Source organism: Gobio gobio (assembly GCF_949357685.1).
Source record: "Gobio gobio genome assembly, chromosome: 25".
Taxonomy (NCBI): Eukaryota; Metazoa; Chordata; class Actinopteri; order Cypriniformes; family Gobionidae; genus Gobio; species Gobio gobio.
Window position 1 is genome coordinate 36,900,365 of NC_137121.1, and position 27,312 is coordinate 36,927,676.

Genomic DNA, 27,312 nt, shown 5'->3' on the forward strand with positions numbered 1-27,312 from the left:
AAGGTGTGCCTTTAGCCCTGCTGTACCCCAGTTATGTGGCAAAAACATGGAAATAAATGTTATTATTATCCTATTGTTTACTATATTTCTTTGCTTGTTCAGTGTGGCTGTGTTTTGGTTCTTTTGCTGTTGTAAGGACCGCTGAAATAATGTGATATGGAGCTGTAATGCGGTCAAAACCTGCCGGAACTACTTCCCTGAAAATAATAGTACGTCCAACATTTCGTCCAATGTCAACCAATCAGATTCAAGCATTCAGCAGCCCCGTAGTATAAATATACATAACACACTCTTTTATTCAGCAAGGACGCATTACATTGATCAATAGTGAGTGAAGACTCACTTTATATTTCAAACTGATGCAAAGGATCCAGAACAAAAATATGAAAATGTGTTTTCAACATTGATGATAATCATAAATGTGTCTTGAGCAGTGATTTGTGAAGTCAATGATGCTTTGATCACAGGAATAAATGTATAACACATAAATGGAGTAATATTTCAGTGTTTGCTGTGTTTCTGATCAAATGAATGCAGCCTTGGTGAGCAGAAGAGACTCTTTGATTGCCCATATTTGACCTGTGTGTGGGTGAGGCTCATCGCTGAGCTGTTTTCTGTGGGGAATGTCCGCCGGCGCCGCTTTGACCGGGCAGCAGCCCTTCATCTCCAAGAGCTGCTGAGGGCTGGAGTAGATGTCCCACGCCAGGCTGACCGGAGCCCGATCTCCATTCCGCTTCCCCTCCGGCACACTGGATCTCTCGCTCAGGAAACAGGCGAACTTCTTGGCCACCAGCTCATGGTTCACACAGATCTGTTGAACGACAGCGGATTGGCACACTCACCCTCACCTGTGCGTGTGTGGAGGATGTCATACTAGGGATGCACGATATTGGAATCGGCCGATAAATGCATAAAATATAAAAATCGGCATCGGCTGATATGAAAAAATTATGCCGATATGATAACGTGTTGAAACGTGCAAAAACAATGACGTCTCCCCACTCTCTAGCGCGCGGAGCAGCCTCCACAGCAGCAGAAGCCTCCTCCAGGTCCTAGTGCCCGCCTACTGAAATGTTATATATATATGTAGAGGGGGCGCTGTTGTTACAGTAATAAAATGAAAAGTAGAATAAACAAATAAATTGAAGTTACTTTTTTTTCTGAATAAATAAAACAGTGATGTCAAATCACAAACATGACACTGTTTCAAATTAAATACTTGTATATACAGTTTATTAATCTGTAATAATTTTATGAAATGGATGATGACAAATAATTCAAGGAGCTCTAAAATAATTGTATTTTTTTTTTTTGAAGCTAAAGACAGCATCAGCTGATGCCATGCCACCCCCACTTCATAGGCACAAACATTATATCCAAAAATAAAATATTTAGATTACAACTGCATCTGTCTGGGATGAAAAATCACTGACTTTATTATTATTATTTTTAGAGAAAATATACTCTTATTATAAAAATAACATTTATTTATCTTTAACAAGTATCCTTTTAGCAAGGAGACATCAGAAATCTGAAACCAGAATGAAAAAAAAAATGTTTTTGCTCAAAATGGTGTTGTTTCCAAACAAAGGGAAAAAATAAACATATATTGGTATCGATATCGGCATCGGCCAAAATGAGTTGAAAAATATCGGCATATCGAATATCGGCAAAAATCCAATATCGTGCATCCCTATGTCATACGTTACCTTAGTATCATTGATGGTCAAGTAGAGTTCAACGGCAGAGCAGCCGGCGTGAGTTTCACACAGAACGGCTTCCACCAGAGTCGACACTAGAAACACACACAGCGTCACACACACACACACACACACACTCAGCAGACGGGAGGAAGGGCTGAGGGACCACATCACGCTTACCTTGTAATAGATTGTGCAGGTATTTAGTGGCAGAGCTGTCCCAGGTGGAGGATGGGCTGAGGTCAGATTAAAACAGAGCATCAGAACACAAGCGAGAGCAGAGAAAGCCTTTCTTCAGGAGAGCGGACTTACACGAGCTCAGCCGTGTCCCCAGAGAGAGGAACCTGGAGGGTCATGGGTCGAATCCCAGCCAGTCTGAAGCGCCTCAGTCTGAAGGGAAGCAGCAGGAACTTCTCCAGAGGAGTTCTTACACTGGGAGCACATTCAGTCAGGATATTAGGGAGAGAACAGGTATAAACCAGTGTCATCCTCACACTGAGAGAGCAGATGTTAACCCATAGGAGTCGGAGCTCTTTTGGGGCCCTTTAGAAGTTGACATGCTCTGACATTTGTGTTTTTTTCAGTTGCTTATAAACACATTAATGGCAAAAGTATAATTACACTGTACTCAGCACAAACTGGGCTACCATAATATGTGAGCATGTGAACATGTATGTACATGCTTGTATTTTTGAGAGAAAAATGTTTATGCATGATACATTTTTTTTTTTTAATTGCTTTAAAATGAAGGCCTCAAAACACACAGATATGTGTTCACAAGACTTTTGACTAAAGGGTGTATTTGCCTAGAGTTTTGCTTCAAACTGATGTGAGAATTATTGAGTCTCAGGGTATCTGCAGGTTTCACCAAGTCAAATTTAAGACTTTTTAAGACCATTATGAATTAAATTTAAGACCTATATAACGCAATAAAAACACATGCAATAGGAAATGCAGAATCACAAAATGACTTGCAAAGCAAATTAATTTATTAAAATTGAACAAAGTATTAGTAAACTTGCACTTCCTCATAGCTCAATCCCACCAGGATTAATATACACACACACAACCGGTCAAAAGTTTGAGTACGGTAAGATTTTTTAATGTTTTTACAGAAGTCTCTTCTGCTCACCAATGCTGCATTTATGTTATTAAAAATACAAAACATCTGTAATATTGTGACCGTTCTGTTTTGACTGTTCTCTATGTGAATATATAGAGTAAATTGTCATTTATTCCTGTGATCAGAGCTGAATTTATCATCAATACACCAGTCTTCAGTGTCACATGACCCTTCACTAATCATTCTCATATGAGGATCTGATGACCAACAAACATTTATGATTATCAGTGTTGAAAACATTTAAAAAATGTTTTTAGGATTCTTTGATGAATAGAAAGTTCTAAAGAACAGCATTTATCCGAAATAGAAAGTAAAAAAGGTTTTTGAAGGATTATGTGACTCAAAAGTCTGGAGTAATGATGCTGAAAATTCAGCTTTGAATCCCAGAAATAAATTGCATATTCAAATATAAAAAAAGTTATTTTAAATTGTAAAAAAAATAAATCGCAATAATAGTGTTTTTGCTTTATTTTGGATCAAATAAATGCAGCCTTGGTGAGCAGAAGAGACTTCTTTAAATACCGTTCTCAAACTTTTGACCGGTAGAGTGAGAGTGTGAGTGTGTGTCTGCATGCATGTATGTATAATATAAATATTTATTATTATAAATATAATTATAATATAATTTTTTGTGAGATCAAAATGACTGATTCTGTTGTGGTGGTTATTTTCAGAAATGTGCATGTTATTTTTTTTCTTAGGCAGCTACTGTTTGTTTTTCCCCGTTGTTGTTGTTTGATTAATATTAACTACACAGAAGGGGGGGGGGGGGGCTATATTTGGTTGCTTTCACTTTAAGACCTACAGTAATGCGCCTAGAAATAGAACACACTCGGTACACTCGCGCTGACAGGAAACAAACGCGGGCACAGAATCCGCAGCCAGTCTGACATCGGTCCGTGTGTCAGTAGCGAATCAGTTCGGGGTTTACATCGCTTTTTTAGTGCTGTCGGGCATATCATAATTTTATTTGGTCATTATGCGAGATGGCAGGTAAGAAAGATTCGCCTTCGCTTTCACAATCGTGTGAACTGGAGAACTGAAGCTGAAGAATAAAATCTGTTTGATGTGCAAGATCTTGCATTTTGTAAGATTGCAATACGAAAGAGCCTCGCGCCAATAACAAGGAAGCTGATTGGCTGCAATATAAGATGCATGCTGGTCTTATTTGGAGTTGTCAAACAGCGAACTATAGTTGGACTAGCGAAAGAACGAACTACAACACACACACACACACACACACACACTAAAGCGCTGTCGGAGCATTTCAATGAGCAAGATGTAGCGTTACATGGACGTAGGAAAATTAAGACCCGTTTAAAATTATTTAAGACCTAGAACTCACTACTTTAGCGAATTTAAGACTTTTTAAGGCTTAAAATTTTGATTTTGAAATTTAAAGACATTTAAGACTTTTTAAGATCCCGTGGGTAGCCTGAACTTTGTGACTGCATGTCAACTAGCAGTCATTAGAGCAGCGGTTGCCAGATTATCCTGCTAATCATGTGGCCACCTGACACAGAAGTGAATAACTGAACGCTTGTTATTCCCTCCAGATATCTTGAGCGGTGTGTTCTCAGCTGGTGTTGTGTGATAACAGACACTAGATGGCGTGATTGAGCGTCAGAATGGAGCGGTGTAGAGACACAGATGAATGATGCATGAGTCTGCACTAAACATGGACACGTTCTGCCAGTGTAAAAGCAAAGATGAGGAATATACTTCAAACGTCACAACTACTAAAACAATGTGTCTACAGCAGACAATACTAAAGCAGACAGAAGCCATTATAATCAGAGGAAGCACCGCATTAGAGCATTAGAGTCTGCTAACACTGTTTACTATAGTCAGCATGTCTTAAGTGGACAATTAAAATGAAGTGTAACCAGAAATACTTCATGCATTGAGCAGGACTTTCTCCCAGGATGGGGAGATCAGATATGCACTAGTCTCTGATTACCGCATCATGTTTATATTGTAAGTAATCAGAGTCATAATTCATCATCTATGGTTTGAGAGGGTGAAGACTGAGACTGAACCAGCAGCTCTTGCCTCTATTTAAATCACAGCCTTTTGAAATCCAATAAATCACATTATGCCCGTCTTTCTGTGGCCGGATTAAGAGCTCTTCAAAATGATGATTACACTTGTGTTAAAGGGATAGTTGAGTCATCATTTACTCGCACAAGAAAAATAATCAATTAGAGATGCACCGATTGCCATTTTCCTGGCCGATTGCGATTTCAGATTGTTTTGTAGTGTGACCTGCCGATACAGATGTTTGCAGATGCTTTGATTTTCTTTCAATTCATTATAATTGACAGCATTTACAAACAAAATCTACTTTTCTGCAATGCAAAGTATTATATTCATAAAAAAACAAATAAAAAGACAGTTATTAAACAGAACGAATAAACCAGACACTCATTCTGGTACTCAAGCTGGCCCTATGAAATCCGTTTTACTTTTTCCCAAATTCATTTGAAATCAAAAACATGTCTAATGAACACCCAAGCCCCCCTCGTAACGGCCCTTAATCCCGCCTCAGGTGTGATCCCAATTTTTTTTTTTAAATAAATATTATATCACCATCTTAGATAAAATAAATTCTAGCAATTTATGCCTTTTTTGTGATTTTTGGGGTAATAATGAATTTATTTACCTCTAAAAGTATCATATTTTTGTGTAAAATATGCTTATTTTTATATTATATTTAATATTTCTTTAACTTCAGTAAAAAAAATAAAAAATCCAGAGAGCCAAAGCCTAAAAATGTGTTGATTTTGGTGACCTCTGGTGACATATGATGGTATAAAAATAATAAAAAGCTACAATATCAATAGCCAGCAGATGGCAATAGAACTCAATGGCTGCATTTGGGCTGAACTCTGTAAAACAATGTTTACATTTTTTTCCCTTGCCCAGTTATTGGCTCTTTTAATTCCTTTGTTTGTGTATGTGTGTTTGTGTTTATTTGCCACATTGAGAATGTATAGGCTCACTCCTTCATTTGTGTGTATGTATGACCTGCATTGTGTTGGATTTAATGATTTTTATCGGAAAAATGAAAAAAAACAAAAAATGCTCTGAATTACAGTTTTTCCCATTCATTCCTATGGGTGCCCATTTTTGTCCACGAAGGCGGGATTAAGGAGTTTTTCAAGCACTTAACATTATAGAATCGAAAAAAAAAAAAACTTGTGTTCAGGTGGCAAACCCAGGAAAAAGTCTTGTACCGCTCAGATTAAGGATTATTATTGTGCCCACATTTGTCCCCAAGAGGGCTTTAATAAAAAAATAACTGAATTTATTAATTTGTTTTAACTTCTTAACCCGCAGCGGTTCGTGGACGGGGGGGTTGACGGAAGTGGGGGGGTGTGTACTTTTATTTACTTTTGTTTTATACAAAATATTCAATCAACTATCACAAACTATGCATCATTTGAAAGCTAAAACACTCAAGATTCATGTTCTGAACTTGTTTTTGCAATAAATACACCAGAGAGGAAAGGGTTAAATGAAACACTAAAGGACCGGCCATGTAAACATTAGAAAAATATCAGCGTTACTCATCTTTCATCTCCTGTCGTTCAGATCAGATCGGACGAATCCAATAAACACCCGCATACATCTCTGTGTAAGAGTCCATTCTTCAAAATGCATCCCACTTTTTAATCCAAAACAACGAAAAAATAGGGAAAAAACTAAAAATCCTCCGTTGTTTGCAAGAGAGTTTTGAGTTAGCGTGATCAATCATGTCCATTTTCAATGAAATATCGATTCTATTCCGTGTCTGGCAAACTCCCCCTGCTAGAATAGCTTCTCCCACGTATTTTAAACCCTCCCCCGTCTCTCTCCTTCAATCAGAGACTCTTCTGGGATGCATCATATAGAGGAAGTGCCTTACAGGCTTGGTGAGCTGTCAATCATTGCGCCCATGGTTTTCGTTGGATAAAGGCACTCGGTGCCCAGCCAATGCCTTTCCAACAAAGGTTTGATTGATGGACTTAGTAACCAATCAAAAGGCATTATCTTGCGCAGTTTGCGTAAGTAGGCTTTGGTGAATTCACTGTTTGCGCGCTGGCTGCACGTTCTCCATGGCGCAACTGCAGTGGAGCGCGCTGTCTCTCACTGACGCTTCCCATCAGCTAAATGAGTTTTTTACACTTTGTAATCTCTGTAAATAGTTGCTTTAGTTTTTCAGTAACTGTTTATCCATTATAATTAGTAGTATATTGCAGTTTATTGCAGATTTATTTGAATGAAAAACTACTCTTTACAATAGCAAATGTTCTGAAATAAATGGCCTTTTTGAAATGACGCCTAGACTTTTCTTGACATAAAAGCTCACAGAAGCTACATTACTGAGAGAATCATCCTCATATTTGAATCATGACATGATTAGACATTCAGTTTTATATTTAAGTTATTTTCAGGCTCTTAACATTAAATTATAATATTTTTTTCCCTAATTGAAAACAAAAAACAAAAAACGTGAGTCACTTACATGTATATTTACATGTATATTACTCTGTTCCCATATTACTTTGAGTTATTATGACTCTTGGGTAGCAATATTTCAAGTGTCTAGTTTAAAATAAGACCAGGTTTATGAATATAGACCATAGGGTTTAAGAGCTGCAGACATTTTCATTTGGGTATATCGTTTTCAAAAAATTCCACAAAAATGGGGCGCTTGTTAAGAGGTTAATAATATGAATCAGAAATTGTGTGTTGTGTATTTTTAGCTTTTCTGGTAATCAAATGAAGGCATAAAACAATAATTTATCTTTAATCAAATAAAATTTAAACAAACCCTTTCTTTGTTGGCAATCAAAGTGCTGCACAACAGCTTTACTGTTAAAATATAAACATGGAAGAAAAATTGTGTGATTACTCCTTTAAAAATAAAGTTAATAATAGGGATGCACCGAATATTCGGCCACCGAAAATTTCGGTTTTCGGCCGAAAGACTTTTATCACCGAAACAACATGGCCGAAATGTTGTGATGACGCAAACAGAAACCGCGAGCTGCACGTGCTTGTCTGAAGCAGCATGTCTGCGGTGTGGACGCATTTCAGTATATCTGAGAAACACCCACGTCTGCTCCATGCACAAGCACTGACAGCGAGAGCTCATGTTCTCCATGAGAAGAGGACCAGACTTCACTGTGAAACCCAACGCAATCTTTAACCAGGGTTTTTCCTGGGTCAAAAATGGTCTTCGGTGGTGGCTGACAGACATGGTCATCCATACACACACACACACACACACGCACAGTAAAAAAGTTCCCTACCCACGTGATCTGCAAGTGCAATACTGACAAAACATTTTAAATAAATTCAAAGAAAATTTGTAATTTTTGCTTATCTTATTTTGATACCTTGATGTTTGTTTTTGTTCCTCATTTTTACACTATTTACTGATAGTTGTTTTGGTATATAATCATATCAATATTAAAAAGTAGTATTAAAAATGAACAAATAGCCTAATTTTCTGCTATATACAATTTCATAAATTTCATCAGCTAGCTAACCACAACTTTGTTCTGGGTTCACTCCAGTCTAAACTAAATTATTTTAGGCTATTTATTTTACTACACATTGTCCAAATAAATAAGCTGAAAGACTGTGGATGATTAAAGCTAATTCTTACTATCCACTCTTGCTAAAGTGGGTAAGCACACTTGTGTTCTCATTTCAAGTGTTCTGAGTAAATGATTCAACTGATTCATGAGTTCAGTGTTGGACTGATCCGTTCTAACCAGTCGTTAAAATGATTCGGTTCAAAGGAGTCATAATGTGGCGAATCGGACATTGGCTGACGCGCTGTGTGTGAATCCCTTCTGTTAGAACATCGCGAAAGATTTGTCAACACACAGAAAACACTTCATAGCCGGATAGGATTTGTTTCACGTTTATTGAAAGTATGCTTTATGTCAGCTGGTCAGAGAATCAGTCAATGTTTTTTGAGCGCATTTCACACCCAGCGGTAATTAAAGGAAAACATTGTCTGATAGCGCCACGTGCAACATGGATTCGGTCTTCCCACCTTTTGATTTTGATTAACGTAATATGTGAAATATTAGAAAGCTAAGAATACTTATTTTGAAGACAGAGAGCGTGCGAGCGGGGGAGGAGCTCTCTGGTCGTTCTCTCTGACACTCAGTTAACGCAAGGGCAGCGGTCATCTATTCTACATCACTCCTAAATCACAATAACTCATCAAATAAGGCTTTGGCGGGACAACAATTTGTTTTGGCGGCCGCCAAAAAATTTTCAATGTAGGAAAAACCCTGTTTAACAGTGGGCATGTTTTAAGCGCGGAACACACTTCAATGTGGCGGCAGCGCGCGCGCGTGAACGCGATCATCTGTGAGCGCGATCGATCATCTCTTCCTTAACCCTTAATCGTCCCTCAAGTAGGGTTTACGTTTGAGTCCCTTAGGCTCAGAGAGACCCCAGACTTTTACAGAGCGATTGCAAAAGGAAATATAATTTTTTTACATGGAAAACTATATATCATTTTTTTTATTTACTTCTCAACTATACATTTATGCTGTGTTTCTGTGGGTATTTGGTAGTTTTTTACCTATTTACTGCACAAATACTTAACTATGTCTTAAATTGGCTCATTAAAATTTATTTTTTTATGAAAAAATCACTTGAATGATGATCTTAAATAAATATAAATAGTTTTTGGACATTGCTCTATGTGTTAGGGATAGAATACCGCCATCTGTAGGTTTGTGGAAAAACTTTAGGAATTATAGTTAAAGAGAAAGAGAGCAATGACCACATTATCCACTAGAGGTCCAGAGGGAAGTTATGCAAAAGTTAAGCTGCCGTTCATCTTTCTTTTATTTGCCCTTTTCCCTCTCTTTCTCATGATTGCTCCATGTTGCATTTGTGCTCTAGTGTTTGTCCTTCATTTATGTATGGAATTTTTTCAGATTTATGCCAGTTTTGTTGATTTTATTTGCCAGTTTCTATAAAAATGCTCTCTGTTGCAGTCACACACACGTGTGTGTTTGTGTGTGTGTGAAAAAAATGTATTTTTTACACTTTCCCATTCATTTTCAATGTGGGGTCAATCTGACCCCGAGGGACTTAAACGGTAAATTTTTTTTTACACACCTTTAGAACAACCAAATCAAGCCCAGATTTTTTGTGCATGTTTAGAAAGATTATTTAGGAAAAGTGACAGAGTCTCATGGCCCTGAGATGAAGGGAACACCTTTAAAAAATGGAGGAAAAGTCCATTGGGGTCAGCTGGAGCCCAAGGGACGATTAAGGGTTAAGAATAAACATGAATGAACATCTAAGGTGTGTTGAGCATTCATTACAACTTACTGTCACGTATCGTATGTGGTGTAATCGCTCAGTCAGTGTTTCAACGGCAGAAAGACCCTCAATATAACAGCTGTAAACTAAACAGTCATGTAGCATCATTTACCTCAGTGTCCACATCTGTTAGTTCACTAGAGAAATCAACTCTTTCACTAAATATATGACCTATATTAGCCGTTATATTCATTTTATTCTACTTAACCTGTTAATGATATCTTGATTATTTCATGTATGTTTAAATAAAATGACAGACACTGTGTATAAATGATTATATTTCAACAACGAATTGGATAAAAAACTATTTTATAATTAGATTTAGAAGTTATTGCAAAAACTGCCTTATGTGAAGTGTACATGTTTGTGTACTATGTTATTTGAGTGTTGATTATTAGACCTAAAAATACATAGCAACTGAATTTAGGCTAATAGTTTGGGCTCTGTTTTTAACCTTTAATATTAATGTGCAAGTAAGGGCTCCCTATATAGTTTAGAGCAATATATTCAATACACTTTTAGTTATAATTTAATTCATTTAAGGACAGACTTTTTTTTTTCGGTTAACCAATAAAAATAAATAAAAAGCCATTTTGTAAAACTGCTGTACCGAACCGTCAGTTTTGTGTTCCGCTATCCCTATTCTACAGTTAACATATGGGCTCTGGCAGTCTTTGCTTTGATACACTATTATGTTAAAGGCCTACAGAGAAAATAGCAGTTGCACTTGTTCTGAATGCACTTTCTTGTAGTAACGTTAGTCCTACAGAGAAAAATGTAAAATGCACTAGACCTAAATGCACTTTGTTTTTATGAGAGAACATTTAATTTTAAAACCTTTCTGTAGGCCTGTACATTATTATTTAATGCACAAATGAGTGGGGTCAAGTTAAACATTTTAGTTTGAATTTTATTTTATACTGTGCATTGTTGCAATGTGCTAAATAAATATTGGCATAACTTGTAATTGATTTATTCTTTGAAACTTTAATATTAATGTATGCAATTGCAATGCCTTGATTTTAGTAAAGTTAGTACACAGTCATAGCCATAAATGCATTGTTACTAATAATTGGCATAATTTCTTTCTGTGTTTCGGTTTTCGGCTTTTGACCTTCGTTTCCTCTTTTTCGGTTTTCGGTTTCGGACAAGAATTTTCATTTCGGTGCATCCCTAGTTAATAATTATTGTATTGTTGTTATTATTAGTAGTAGCATTACATTAAGACACACATTATACTGTACGATAGTAATATATTTCTGTCACGAGTTAGCTGAACTTTTATTTTGACGGGTTGCCGTGAAGATCTGGAGTTTCTGTGAGTTTATGATATTTTTCTCAAATTGAGGCGAGACACTACAGGTGAACAGGGAATTTATTTTAATTATAAGATGTGAAAACTGTGAAACTTCTCCAGTTTATTACTGGCATAAACATAAGAAAAAAATGCATTACAAGTTTGGTGTAAATTAATGTTTTAATATGCAAATGAGGCCGTATATACTTAAATATCCGCTCATTTGCCTACATTTCCAAAAACTAAATCTGGAAATTGGAAAGGACCATGTTTAAAATTCTTGGTTGTATTTGTTGACATGTTAGATAAGAGGCTTTAACAGAGGGGATTCTGGGTATCTGATTGTGTGATTTAGTCAATTAGAAAATACTGACAATAGCCTTAAAAAAAAAAAAAAATTGCCATGTTAAAGGACCTATAACTCAGGAAAGGAATGATATATCAACAAAAGCCTTCAGAATATAGTTTAGTATAAGACTGTAAGAGTTATGAGAGACTGAAGTGGATAATCTGACTTTAACTTTAAAGTTTTATATTGTATAATTGCATACATTTCTATGAAAACCCCAAACAAACAAATATATATATATATATATATATATATATTCAGTTCATTAATATCAGTAGTGTATAATATTTAAAACACGTGGAAATTGATAAATGAATAAATTATTAATAGCAATAGCCTTAAGCTGAAGAGAACTACCTTACACACACACACACACACACACACACACACACACACACACACACACACACACACACACACACGACGAGCTGTTTGTTGTATATGCTATGTCCATCTATAACTATTTCAATCTAATTCATCGTCTAAACTGTAGTTGTTTACTTGCTCTTACTTGCTCTTTTCTGTGAGTGTTTATGAGCTGATTTCGGTGTTGTCTGCACTTTCTCTGTGGCGGAGAATACACAAGGAACACGTGTGCTTCAGTGTGTGTGTGTGTGTGTGTGTGTGTGTGTGTGTGTGTGTGTGTGGGAAATGAAACCAATCATTCATTCACAGAGACACACAGAACATGCAGGACAGGGTTCCTACACAATTTTCATTTCAAAATTCCATACTTTTCCAGACTCGAATTTCCAGACTTCCCTACAGATTTTTCTGACCATATTTAACTTGTTCTGATAAATTGTTTTCAAATTCAACTGCTAACAAGTGTTACATTCTAAAGATTTAGTATTGTAGCAAGACAGGAAGTAAGGTGGGAGAGGGGGGAGGGGGGCGGGATTGGGAAAATTCCATGAGGCAGGACTCGAACTCGGGTCTCCCGAAGCACAACAGCACTACATGGCGACGCACTTACCCACAATGCTATCGGCGCCGACAAGTATGTTACACTCCGAGTCAAAACCTCTATGTAGGCTATCTAATATTTAGAAATCCTATATTAAAATATTGCCTTTTGTGACCTTAACGATCAAAATGCTAAATCAGTCACAATTTTTTTAAAGGGTTATTAATTTACCCAAAAATGAAATTTCTATTATAATATACTTACCCTCATGTCATTCTAAACTAATAAGACTTGTGTTAATCTTGGAAATCTTGGACACATGAAAATATTTAAAGGATTAGTTCACCTTAAAATGAAAATGTCCTAATCATTTACTCACCCCAATGCCATCCAAAATGGCACCAACTCAGTTGGTTGCTCAAAAACTTAATTTATCTTTCACTGAAGAAAGTAAGGCATGGATATGTTGGATGGCATTGAGGTGAGTAAATGATTAGGACATTTTCATTTAGTCATTAACTAGTCCTTTAATAAAGGGACTAAAACATCTCAGATTTAAAATATAAAAAAATATTAATATAATAAAGTCTTATGGTTTTGAAAGACATGGGGGTGAATAAATGACAAATTTTCATTTTGTGTGTACTATTCCTTTAAGAACTCCACCATCGACTCTGTTTTATCCTCAAACCCAACTTGCTTTCTCAAACTACAAAGTGCTGTGTTAACCACTGTTGAACTGTGAAGAGGAAGGAACACACAGGTCTGACCTTTACTGCCATAGCTAGGCTGCAAGTTTTTCATTCATTGAAAAAAACGATTGTGTATTATATACATTTAGAAATTATTAATTTTATATTTAGAAAATGAAATAGGGACAATAGTCTGGAAACATAAATAATTTTCCATACTCTGATTTATTTTTTCCATACTTTTCCAGACCTGGAAATTACTCAAATTAAATTCCATACTTTTCCATACTTTTCCAAACCCCGTAGGAACCCTGCAGGATTCATATTCATATAGTCTGCTTGCGGTTTAATATTCACATGTCGTGATGTGATTTTAGTGTCCTGACCTACTTTTGATTTATTCATCCAAAATTTGACAAATTGCGTGATATTCTGCATTACAGTAAATTGTCTTCATAACTGGATTCCGTCCGTGTTTTCCCTTCTATAGATCAGCGGTGCGTGTGCTTTTGGTGTGAGCTCTGCAGGAATTTGTGAAATTATGGGCAACACACCGCAAAAAATGCTTTTCTTATTTAATGTTTTTGTATCGTTTCTAGTCTAAATATCAAAAAATTTATGAATCAAGATGCATTTACTAGATAAGTAAAATTACAACATAATGGACAGATAATTGTACTTGTTTCAAGTAAAAACTCACTTAATTTTGAGTTTTTTTTCTCAGAAAACATGAAAAAATATCTTGTGTCATTTTACTTATCTAGTAAATGCATCTTGATTTAATAATTTTTAGATATTTAGACTAGAAACGAGACAAAAATACTAAATAAGAAAAGCATTTTTTGCGGTGTGTTGCCCATAATTTCACAAATTCCTATTCCTATATTATTATATATTCCTATATAATAATTTCACAAAAATAGTCATGTGACATGGCTCTGTATCTATATCAGACAGGCTGCAGTGTTCATTTTGAGAGAAAAAATGTTTTATCGATAAAATTAAGCACTAATTTCACATATTGTCTTTCAATAATTCAGGCACTTTTCCTAAATATGGCTGTTTTCAAGGGTTTACAATTCAAAAAGTCAAACTTTAGTACTTTAAGCTTGTACGAACCCTGTATATATTTGTCTACTTATTCATATTTCTTTTCTCTGGTTGCTGTTCTTGTGTATATTGTATGTGCTTCTGCTATTATTGTATTATCTCCTTCCCTTTATTTTGAGTTCAATGCTGTGTGAACGTAATTATCATCATAAATCCATAATTGTAAATCTGCTTTTTATTATTTCTTAACTCAGCGTTAACCATCTTCTGCCTCTATTTGCTACATGATCCTTTTTACTAAGAAGAGAGACGGAACTCAGGTATATATTATAAGTATATATATGTGATATTATATTCAATGATCTCTGTAATTGTATGATGTATTCAGTTAATGAGGCGAAAATCTAAATATAGTGCGAAAAAACTGAACGAATGGTAATATTTTAAACTCTTCCAGCCTAGGCATGAACATGAGGGCGTTTTAAAGTGTGTGTGCCGCCCGTATGACAGTCGATCAGAAGCAATGATTCAAGCACGGAGTGTTTTTCTCACACACACACACACACACACACACACACACACACACACACACACACACACACACACACACACACACACACACACGTCTCATTGTGTCGCTTCAGAAGACATTGATGGCATGAGGGTGAGTAAATGCTGAGAGAATCTATCCTTTATTTCGAGACGGTTCACACCCAAGCGATTTTGATGTGCTCTTGGTACACAAGGTGCCACTTTACACTTCTGACACTCGCTCGTCACACAGAAGAAGAAGAAGAAGAAGAAGAAGAGACAGTATTTACGTGCTTGCCAAAACCATTCACACACTTGTGCTAACTGGCCAGCAGCATTAGCAGCTCATCTTTGTCTACTTCCTCTTCATCGTATCAATGTGTGCTCGGACCGTTTTGTGCTTGAGTGTTTTCCTGTAACTTCAGCAGCTCCAGGCACATCAACTAAAGCACAGATCTCATTGGTCGGACAGTTTTTAATGTGGCACGTCAAACAAAAACAACAACCCGAGGCGACTCGTTTTTTTAGACTCTTTTCCGCCTGTTTGCACACTCACATTGGCGCCCTTTGGTCAGATACGAGGCGTTCAACGTCGGCGATAAACGCGTGTGATAATCGCCCGGTGTGAACAGGCCTTTACACTTACAAAACACAATCTGAGACATTTTAAGGGCCCGTGGGGAGCCTGTATGAAGCCTTCATACTCATCCGCTCGGACGATGATGTGATCTCCATGGTCTACCAATAAGCACCAGGCCTGAGAGTCCAGCGTCCCCTCGATGACCGACTCCACCACAGCACGACACCAGCTCTTCAGAGCCAGACTGAACACCACACACACCTGAGGACACACACACACACACAGAGAGAGAGTCAGTCTTTTATATGGACGTCAACATCTCAGTTTAATATTGATGTTTTTAATCACCTGTTTGTCTTCACTACTACATTTGAAATGCTCTTGTGGTGTGATGAAGGAATTTTGAAAGTACAAACATTAAAATGTACAAATATTTCATCTTTTCTCTGGTCTCAGAACAAGGTGCACTTAGATTTTCAGCAGTTTTCAGTCCATGACAAGCAGTGTTAATTTCGTTTTCAACGACCTTTTTTCACTGACGAAAATGAAACGATAACTAAAAAACTAGTGTTGGATGACAAAAACTATGACAAACTATATCACCAAATAAAAGCGAGATGTAAATGTTAGTGAGGGTGGATTAGGGCAGAGATGGGGTCAGAACTGATGTCCTGAGTAACAGATGAACACATTTGATCTGAACTGATCTAACCTCTGGAAAACACGGCTCACACAATCCAGCTCCAGAGCGGCTCAATCAATAACACACACACACACACACACACACACACACACACACACACACACACACACACACACACACACACACACACACACACACACACACACACACACACACACACACACACACACACACACACACACACACACACACACACACACACACACACACACACACACACACACACACACACACACACACACACACACACACACACACACACACACACACACACACACACACACACACACACACACACACACACACACACACACACACACACACACACACACACACACACACACACACACACACACACACACACACACAATCCAGCTCCAGAGCGGCTCAATAAATCAATAACACACATTTATGACAGACCAGTGTTTATGAACTAATGCTGATGAATAATGACAATGTTTATATAGTAATATGTTTTAGGTAGGGATGCACCGATCCACATTTTTTCACTGCCGATCCGATCCCGATACCTGAATTTGGATATCGGCCGATACCGATACTATTCCGATACCAGAGCTGTGTTTGCTTTAATATTATGATTATCATTATTGTTGATTTTATATGTTGCTGACATAAACTCCACTCAACAGGCAAGTATGATATGAACATAATAGTGACCCAAATTATCACGGTTATCAATTTATATTTGAAAATCAACAAACAAAAAATAAATCAGGCAGCTCTAAGCACTTTTTTAAGCTAGATTCTGTGGGATTTCCTTCCTTATAATGGCCGTCGTCAATGGCAATGCATAATGCATAAATCTCTAATATTATATCTGTAAATATATTCTCAAGCAATATTCTCATCAGTGTTTTATCAGCTATGACACATTTAAATCTAGCATATTTTATGTAAGAGCCCATACAGTATTCTAGTGAAATAAAGCATATATTTTCATATGATTTGACAGTTTATTTGATTAAATATCAAAAATCCAAAAGGTGTGCATCATACCTAACACCTAGATGAACACTTTACAGTCAGTTTTATGACTAGTCATTCTCTTCAAATGCCATTTAAGTTAGAAACATGTATAGCCTACCAATGTTGTATGTAACTTTAGAGACGGTCCCTAGATTCGCGAACGTCAAGCCAACCTAATGCCAGTCATATCAGATGCGCTGTGGTTCTGCTGTGTTTTGTTTGAAACTATTTTCGTTGCTGAAATATAACAAAAACTGTCAATCACTGTATGATGAATGAATCTCCTGCGTGCATCGCTCGTTTATCTCCGCTTTGAGTGTAGATTTCAGCGAGAGTGAGAGCCGCGCGCGCTCTGAACAAAACTCTGCTAATCTGAACGCCTCTGATTATTACATTCATAAACTCAATATAAACTCGTGTGATTGGTTATAAGGCGCAACGTGATTATAACAGATGGCTTTTGAGAAGACCATAATAAGTTCAAAGTGGCTGGTGTGAGTGTTACACAGCCGAAATACACGCAGATGGCGATTGTCAATGTCAAGCCATGATTATTATCTCTTAAATGTCACCCTAGTCTTGTCTGCTTTTTTAAATGTTTGATTGCGTTCGTTGTGTTGTCCGACGCGAGGGAGCTTCCACCTCTCTGAATTATGGTTTAGCAAACATTGTCTTGCTCTGCGGTGTTTCCAGTGTGAAGTATTTCCACACAGCTGACATCTTGGCTAGCCACAATGCTGCTCAATGCTATCCTGCTGCAAACTGCGGAATGGACTTCCTGAGTGGGGCGTGTCTCATAACTCTGTGTCTCATTGAGCCGCGCCTCCGTTCAGGAAATCCATCCCATAGTTTGCAGCCAGCTAGCAGACAAGCCGGCGGGAATCACTTTTGGAAAGCGCAGACGTGGCTCATGGGTATCGGATTTCTCCGCAGGTTGGATCGGGAAAATCCGATACGTGAATTAAGCTGGTATCGGTCCCGATACCGATACTGGATCAGATCGGCCTGTGGGATTACAAATTTTAGAAAGTACATTGCATTTAGGATTTTAGGTAAAAATGATGATGTCAGATGAATTAGTCTGCTACGCAAATCTCCCAGACCTGTTTTACTGACTTCAAAGGCTCTAACAAGAGTCTCCTTTCCTGCCAGACCTGTTATTCTCTATTGTGTTTTAAATGAGTCAAAGCCCACCTTTGGGAGCCCAGCCCAGACATTGATCTTTTATGGCTCTTTGGCCTGGCTAGTATCAGCATGTGAATAGTTATGCTGATTCAATGGGACTGGTAGGGATTTCATAGTAGGGTGTGTCCTTCCTTTACCTACACAACATATGCATTCTTTTGTTTGAATGTCTCCTCCCCTGCTGTATAACCACTCCCCCTAACATGTAGATAAATTGCCTTATTTTGTACTGTTAAAATCAGACTGTTTTCGGACGACCTGCAGCACAGAAGGTTCTCATTAAAAGAATAATTCTGTCTTGATCCGACGTCTCCTGGTCTATTCTTCAAAAAACAACTGAAGTTCACAACAGATGGTGCCTTGTGACCCGGATGTAGTTTCCAGCTTCCTCACCTAAAATCCAGATTGAAATTTCAAGCTCAAAGATAAAGATCTGCCTACGTTCCAGACTGAAATCCAGAGCGAAACTTCCAGCTGAACAAAGATTTTCCAGACTGAATCTTTCAACCAAGGGTTGTGGTGAGTGCTGCTCTATCCAAAAGAACCTTAAAAGACCAGTACAAATTTGTTTATCCTCTGGCTGCCAGGGAAGAGTTAACAGACGGCTGTAGGGTTTGGTTAACTAAGTTATCCTCTGTTATCAAACAGAAAAGATTAGCCTCACAAACTAAGAATTGTTCTGTTTGAAATAGGGAAGATTAGCATTTAGCTAATATTTGTGTTACCCTCTAATTCTGTTTTAAATAGGGAAGATTAGCATGTAGCAAATATTTGTGTTTTGTGTTACCCTCTAATTCTGTTTGAAATAGGGAAGATTAGCATTTAGCTAATATTTGTGTTACCCTCTAAAAGTGTTTTTTTAGGGATGAGTTATCCTCTGTTTTTCAAGCAGGGAAGATTAACATTTAGTTAATATTTGTGTTGTCCTCTGTTTTTGTCAAAGAAAGTTAACAATAGTTGAGCTGTGTTAACAAAGAAATGATCAGAGAAGTGAGTGTTTGGGTGTGTGATAACAAAGAAATTCAAAAATGTTTAGGAAGAATCCTAGACTGACCCCCACAACTGAAAAAGGTGGCCTCGCAGCTCCTTTGTGGACAGACAGTGATTTCATATCACAGTTAGGAGTGCAGATGAATTTAATTGTCACAGAGAAAGTTAGACAAAAACTAACTCAGAAATATGAGATCCATCCGGACAAGAATTGGTCGATTGATGAATGTAAAAAAGTTTTAGGAGCATGTATTCGCAAGAACAATGTGAAAGGCATTATTTGTTGTCACAGAGAATTTGGTTTAGCGCTAGCTAGACAACAGTCTCAGCAGATCTCAGAGCTAGAGAAACAGAACGAAGAACTCTGTGCTAGAGTAGCTTCTTTGACTAAGAAATTGAACCTCAACAAAGCTGAAGAGAAAACTGATGTGAATGAAGTTAGTCAGACTGATAACGCTAATGCTCACTTGGAAGCTTTCTTTGAAACAGATGTAGCCATTCAATCAGTATCTGATGTGCCTGTTGATTCAGTGAAATTTAGCGTCACAGCCCCGAACATTGTTCTACAGAGTCCACCAGTCACAAACCCATCCTCATGTATGATGTCAGCAATGACTGAAGTTTTGTTAGAGGATGAAATGACTCATGATTGTGTTACGGTTACAAACGCAACTACGAATGAAATAGCAGAAACTCCCATTGAGAATGCAGAATTGGAGTTGTTTGTTGAGGGTTCAGCTCAAGTGATTGAAGGTAACATTACAGCAGCTGCAGTTTTGTGTCAGGAAAGGAAAACCTGGAGTCATGTGTCACACTATGAACTTGTTCCCCCACCAACAGGGATAGGGTAGGACACGAATCAGTGAGGAGCCCAGGAAAGAACTGAATGCAACAGGCATTCGGGGGCCAAACCTGCGGCGAAGATTCCCTTGTAGGCATTCCCATCCACTAGTCCATCCTTACCTCACTGTTTCTTTAGGTGTCACAGGAATTAACAAATAGGGAAAGAAGGAACAACAATAGCAGACTCCAATTGAACAGATGAGACAACCCTGATGTTTGCTGTCTTTTAGAACAAATACTGCTCTGTTGTCTTTTGTTTTTTCTTTGCGCAGATACCTATTGATTGCTGTCCCCAGATTCATATGCACCGATCCTCACCTGCGTATGAAGCCACAACCTCTGAAGGACAACGAGACCCACTACTGAGTCAACTGTCAAGAAGAAGAAAAGAAAAGAAAAAAATACACAACGCAGAAAATGATCTACGGGAACTTCAGTCTTCCATCAACATGATCAAGATTGCCTTGCTACAAGATTGCCTTGCGACATCGCACAAAGTGTAGACTCCAGAAACAACATATTCTCAGAGCTGATGAATATGTCAAGAAACACCTTGTTTGCTGGAAAGAACGTTTGCATGCCACACCTGCCTTCAGTAGGAGCAGGAATCCCATGGGTGGCACATGATGGGAGGAACGTCTGTATATAACATCCTGCTCAGCCAAGTCAATGGCAGGTGCACCCTGAATGCTCTCCTACCACCAACACAGAAGATGGCTGCATTCAAGGACTCACTTATGCGCAAACATGGTGGTCAAGGACTCTTGAACAAAATCCAACAAGACATTCTTGATCTTTCAGCAAAAATTACATCAGATGACTGAAGATAATTCTTCATGGTTCGGAAACCTGTAAGGTCAACATTAGACTCACAAGGACTGTTCCAACCACAAAAGAATATTGCCCGTAATGAACTTCACGGACCCTAGTGGCATGTTGTTTCTGTGGCAGCATGTCATTCGTCACTACAGACAATCAACACAGAGCAAGTGAAATGTGCCTGTAACTTTTTCCAAGTTACATGACTAGAAGATGTTAACAAACATAAGCTACAGAATGGACTGATGAAGGTTTAAATTTGTATTATGTGGGAGTTATTAGAACTCCCAAAGGGGGGAATTGTGGGATTACAAATTTTAGAAAGTACATTGCATTTAGGATTTTAGGTAAAAATGATGATGTCAGATGAATTAGTCTGCTACGCAAATCTCCCAGACCTGTTTTACTGACTTCAAAGGCTCTAACAAGAGTCTCCTTTCCTGCCAGACCTGTTATTCTCTATTGTGTTTTAAATGAGTCAAAGCCCACCTTTGGGAGCCCAGCCCAGACATTGATCTTTTATGGCTCTTTGGCCTGGCTAGTATCAGCATGTGAATAGTTATGCTGATTCAATGGGACTGGTAGGGATTTCATAGTAGGGTGTGTCCTTCCTTTACCTACACAACATATGCATTCTTTTGTTTGAATGTCTCCTCCCCTGCTGTATAACCACTCCCCCTAACATGTAGATAAATTGCCTTATTTTGTACTGTTAAAATCAGACTGTTTTCGGACGACCTGCAGCACAGAAGGTTCTCATTAAAAGAATAATTCTGTCTTGATCCGACGTCTCCTGGTCTATTCTTCAAAAAACAACTGAAGTTCACAACAGATGGTGCCTTGTGACCCGGATGTAGTTTCCAGCTTCCTCACCTAAAATCCAGATTGAAATTTCAAGCTCAAAGATAAAGATCTGCCTACGTTCCAGACTGAAATCCAGAGCGAAACTTCCAGCTGAACAAAGATTTTCCAGACTGAATCTTTCAACCAAGGGTTGTGGTGAGTGCTGCTCTATCCAAAAGAACCTTAAAAGACCAGTACAAATTTGTTTATCCTCTGGCTGCCAGGGAAGAGTTAACAGACGGCTGTAGGGTTTGGTTAACTAAGTTATCCTCTGTTATCAAACAGAAAAGATTAGCCTCACAAACTAAGAATTGTTCTGTTTGAAATAGGGAAGATTAGCATTTAGCTAATATTTGTGTTACCCTCTAATTCTGTTTTAAATAGGGAAGATTAGCATGTAGCAAATATTTGTGTTTTGTGTTACCCTCTAATTCTGTTTGAAATAGGGAAGATTAGCATTTAGCTAAAAGTCACGCATTATATATTCGTTTTTGGTTACACAATAAACTGCATAAATTCCCATTTAATTCATAGTCAGGAGGAAAGATCAGTATTTGACACATATTCAATAAAGTATCAGGGTTATAATAGTTCACTAAAAATCTTCATTACTTGAAATTAAATAAATGTTAACTGAAATTAAAAAAAAACTTATTTGAAGCTTTAGCTTAACATGATATACTAACTAAAGCAGAACTACACAGTTATAAAAACTATATAGATGTTTTTAAAAAACAAACAAAAAAGTGAATTGAGCTCTTTCGTGTATTTTTAATGTCAAAAACAAAATGATGTCAAAATGTCAGTTCAAGTGACAGTCGGTTATGTGACGCTTAAATGCTTAATGTTTTACAATTGAACTAAACTCATTAGATTTTAGGAGACTAAAACTAGACTAAAACTAAAAACAATTCAGGTGACTAAAATTAAATAGCATTTTAGTCAAAAGACTATGACTAAAACTAAATCAAAATTTGCTGTCAAAATTAACACTGATGCCAAGCTTTTCTTGCCGCCCATCATGTGTGCAGCTACTTTTCATCCAGGAGAAGCGCATTCATACCTGGACACAAGCAGTTTCCGTGATAACGAACAACAATACCTTAACATGCTGACCTATGTGGACTAACTGTTATTGGAGGAAATCAGTGTATAATATAAGCTGTTAGGTTTGAATGATTGGTCCTGCGCGGTCTATTGAATGTGTCTATAATGGCTGACGCACGTGCTTCAGTGAATGCTCAAGAGTAATGATCATAATGCAAGCGTTCGCATGTGTGTGATCTGGTTTAGCGGTTGTGTGCTCGGCTGGGTGACGTCTCATCAAATGCTTCCGCAGATTTGGAGCATTTCACCCAGCATTACAAACGTCGACAACGCACCGGAAGCCGCCATTAAAGCAGTGAATGAATGACAGGCGCGCCTCTCGCTCCTTTGCAACATCACAAACTAGCAAGACCAGTAATTAGATTTACATTAATCTTATGTTCAATGTTTGTGTACATAAATACGGGGAAAAAAATCGATTCATGGCCTTTGAGAATCGATTTTGAAACGACCACATTTTAAAAAAATCTATTTTTTTGCCCAGCCCTAGACATGAGGGTGAGGAATTAATGACAGAATTTTCATTTTTGGGTGAACTATCCTGTTTTCCGTACAGTGGCCTATATAAATGCTTGCGGGCTCGCCTTTCAATCATGCAATGCGTCGGAACAACATGTTTCTTTGTTTCACCATATAAGAGTAATGCTGGGAAACTTAAACTTGTAGATTAAAGGGGTCCTGGAAAGATGAATGTGTATTTAAATTGGGTCATTTATGTAGTAGAAATGTGAAATTATTTTAGACGTTGGTGCCTTCTAGACTGAGAAAAGACAGAAAATGTACTTTTGTCTCATGTGGATGACTTGTGTCATAGTTTAATATGTATATATCATGTTATTCAAGAATAGTGTCAGAAATGTGTTTCTACGGAGTAGTGAGCTATACTATTCCCTGGCCAGGCCGATAAACACCGACCGGAAGAGTCTACACCACAGTTCTGATGAAATCTGATTTAGCAGTGCAGTGATCATACCAGCCCCTCCTTCAGCTCCGCAGGCTTCAGTTGTTGGACGTCCAGGTCGACCTCATGGTAGAAGAGGTTCATTTTCACCCTCAGCTGCTCGTATTCCTCTGGGCTGTCCGGCTGAATGCCTGGCCCCTTCAGGACCCGAGCCCACAGGCATCCTGGGTCCTCAATCTGACACCAAACACACACAGCTGTCATTTCCTTTGAGAAAACTCATCAAGAGCTACGTATATGTGCACCCTCTGCTGATTATCGATATTACTGAAGGCTCAATCGGACTGAAAGGCCTTCATAAACACCTCAATCGATGCGAATGAAAGCCTGAAAGGGGAGCTGCAGTCCTGGAATAATCCCACACGGTCACTAAACACTGAAGTTTTGTTCAGAACGCATGTGATTCGCATGTGAAGTCAGACTGGATTCATGACTGGATTGATGAAAATGAGTGCATGTGAACACACCTAATGTTAGCGAGTGTGACATTACTCGCCATTCATTGGTTTATTGCAATGAGTAAAGGGTCCAATCAGGACCAGAGGTTTTTAAACACCATTTTTTTGTGATGCTAAGGACCGCACATTTGATGACGGCTTTGAAAGGGACCGTATTTAGACTATATTTAACTGCATAAAGACCCATTAAGAGTGATTAAAAGACATTTAATTATTATAAATAATCAATAATACTGCACTATTGACTGTTTTTTTATAAATGTGATTAATTGTGTAAAACATAACTTGACTTAATTGGAAAAAACACTTCAGCCACTTCAGTGCAAATGCATCAGAAACAAATGTATTGTCAAAAGTGTTTTTGAGGGCGTCAGCCAGTCAAAAAATGTGTCACCAGTTATCAGGGTTATTGTTAACTAAAATAATTAAAAATAAACTTTAACCGAAATATAAAATAAAAACAACTGATTTATTTTAGTACATGAAGTTAAATGAAAAGATGACACAACACAACATTAATTGAGAACATGAATAACTATAAGAGCGTCTCAATGGTGGTAATCATGTAGTGCTGTACCTTGATTATCTGTATTTCTAACATTTCTCCGACTTCCACTGCAAAATCTGCAAAAGAGTGGAAAAGAACAAGACAACATGAATTGTAAATACTTCATAGGACATGAGAGCAAATGTAACGCTGGTGTCAATGGCAGGTTCAGCCCAGTTTTCACACACACACACACACACACACACACACACACACACACACACACACACACACACACACACACACACACACACACACACACACACACACACACACACACACACACACACAGGAAATCCTGCACTTTCGCCTAAACTATTCATTATTTATGAAATGATATGACATTCACCCATCGATATGGGTTGAATAGTTTCTGTGGATTGTTTTGAAGGAACTCTTTTCATGGGATGCAGTAGGGCTGGGACGGTTACCGCATTACCGCAATACCGCGGTCACGTGACGCCTACCGCGGGTCTGAGATGGTCACCGCCATCACCGCATAAAAAAAACAAAAACAAAAAAAACCTTGGCCTGCCCATGTGTGCACGTTGTGTCTAATTCCATGGATTCATTGATTCTAATGACATGGATTGTGTCTAATGACATGTGTGTCTTATATGGATTCAAGGTCTTCTAAACAAAACCTAATCAAAAGATGGAGCAAATCCGACCTTTCGCGAGTTGGGGAGCGCAATGTTCCATTATAACATTCCATTTGTACCTGTGTAATGTCTTTTAGCCTATAATTTGAATTTAATTTTACTAAAGCATAAAATACAAGCGCATAAGCAGGACCTCAGTTTTAAATTGCACATGCTTAATAAAATTCTCTCACATGGTTGCGCAGCCGACAATAGCGGGTCGGTAGATAGAAGTCATGAAAGCAGAAGAAGAACGCACCGCCCGGGCCATGGGTTTGTGTTGAACGCTGACCGATTTCTCCCATTGGCATAGCTGGCAAAAAAAACAACAAAGGCTTCAGAAAGAACAAACTGAGCTGGACCTGCCTCAGCACTCCTTAGTACTGGTAAGTTTTAACTCTCTTCCAACTCTGTTTGGGAAAGATTGACTACAAATAAGCTGGGCCTGCGAAATTTCATTCAATATAATCAATAAATAATCTATTGTAGGCAATTAAGTACAAGTTGGCTATGCGATTCTGAAATTCCAATTTCATTAAAAGGCTATCGAAAAAGATATCCGTCTGGCAGGCTTACAATCACAGTAGTGTGCGACACTTTGTTAAATTAAATAGCCTTTGTTAAATATTTGAACCACTGAGACAACAGCGCACACGAGATTTATAAATTAATATGACTATGTAAAAATATGTAATATAAATATAAATAATAAGTAATATACAATCACGGTAGTGTGAGCAGCGACACTTTGTTAAATTAAATAGCCTTCGTTAAATAGCACCACTGAGACAAAAGCGCACACGAGAGAAATATAGCATATATATAAATGAATATAAATATGTAAAATTAGGCCTAATATAATATGTAGGGATGCACGATATATCGGCAACATATCGTTATCAGCCGATAAATGTTTATTTTTGATGTTATCGTTATCGGTCCAATAAGAAAATTTGACCGATATAGTCAAGCCGATAGATAATGTATTATTTCCTTCAGCTGAGACGGACGCGCTGTCCACCATGATGGGTTTGAATTGCTCTAAATATGTTTGGAATCACTTCGAAAAGGAAAATACAGTTATGTGCAACATGTGCAGCGCAAGTCTTCTATAATCTATATAAAATGATAATGAGAATAGAATAGGCTGTAAAAGAGCGTGTTTCAGCGCGTTTGTTGAGGGAAGAGCGCGCCCACGGAGTTACACCTTCATGACGAGCACAGTCAAGTTCGCTTGTGCATTCACAGCCTTTTGTGCCATTGTAAGTTGTAATATTATATTTATTATTTTGTGTATATAATCCCATATAGGATGCGTTTGGTTGAGTTAATTAACGATGCAGTAAAGCACTTCATTGTACCGGCGCGCGCATTTCAAACAGAAATGCACAGCATTAATAACTACTGGGACTGTCTTATACATAACACTGCAATGAGAATATTTCTGTTATAAAACGTAGTGAATTCTCTGGGTTTAGTTGTTTTTCAGCGCGCTGTTGTGGGAAGCGTCAACAACGCATTCTGACCAGCACAGTCAAGTTCGCTTGTGCATTCGCGTCATTTTAAGCATATGTAAGTCGTAATATTACGTTTTTGTAGTATAAACATCTGATTAAAGTCATATAGGATGTGTTTGGTTAAGTCAATAACCCGCA

General features: G+C 37.8%; 1 protein-coding gene across 1 annotated transcript in view; it reads right to left on the minus strand.

Moving 5' to 3' along the window:
• Positions 1-27,312, minus strand: part of tdrd12 (tudor domain containing 12) — a gene marked incomplete at both ends in the record, with an annotated part of 81,595 nt that overhangs the window by 50,408 nt on the left and 3,875 nt on the right. The window contains 6 exons of the mRNA XM_079808812.1: positions 580-811; positions 1,710-1,795; positions 1,881-1,936; positions 2,013-2,132; positions 15,698-15,834; positions 24,024-24,188. Of these exons, the coding sequence (XP_079664938.1) occupies positions 580-811; positions 1,710-1,795; positions 1,881-1,936; positions 2,013-2,132; positions 15,698-15,834; positions 24,024-24,188 (796 nt within the window). The remainder of the gene's footprint in view (positions 1-579; positions 812-1,709; positions 1,796-1,880; positions 1,937-2,012; positions 2,133-15,697; positions 15,835-24,023; positions 24,189-27,312) is intronic.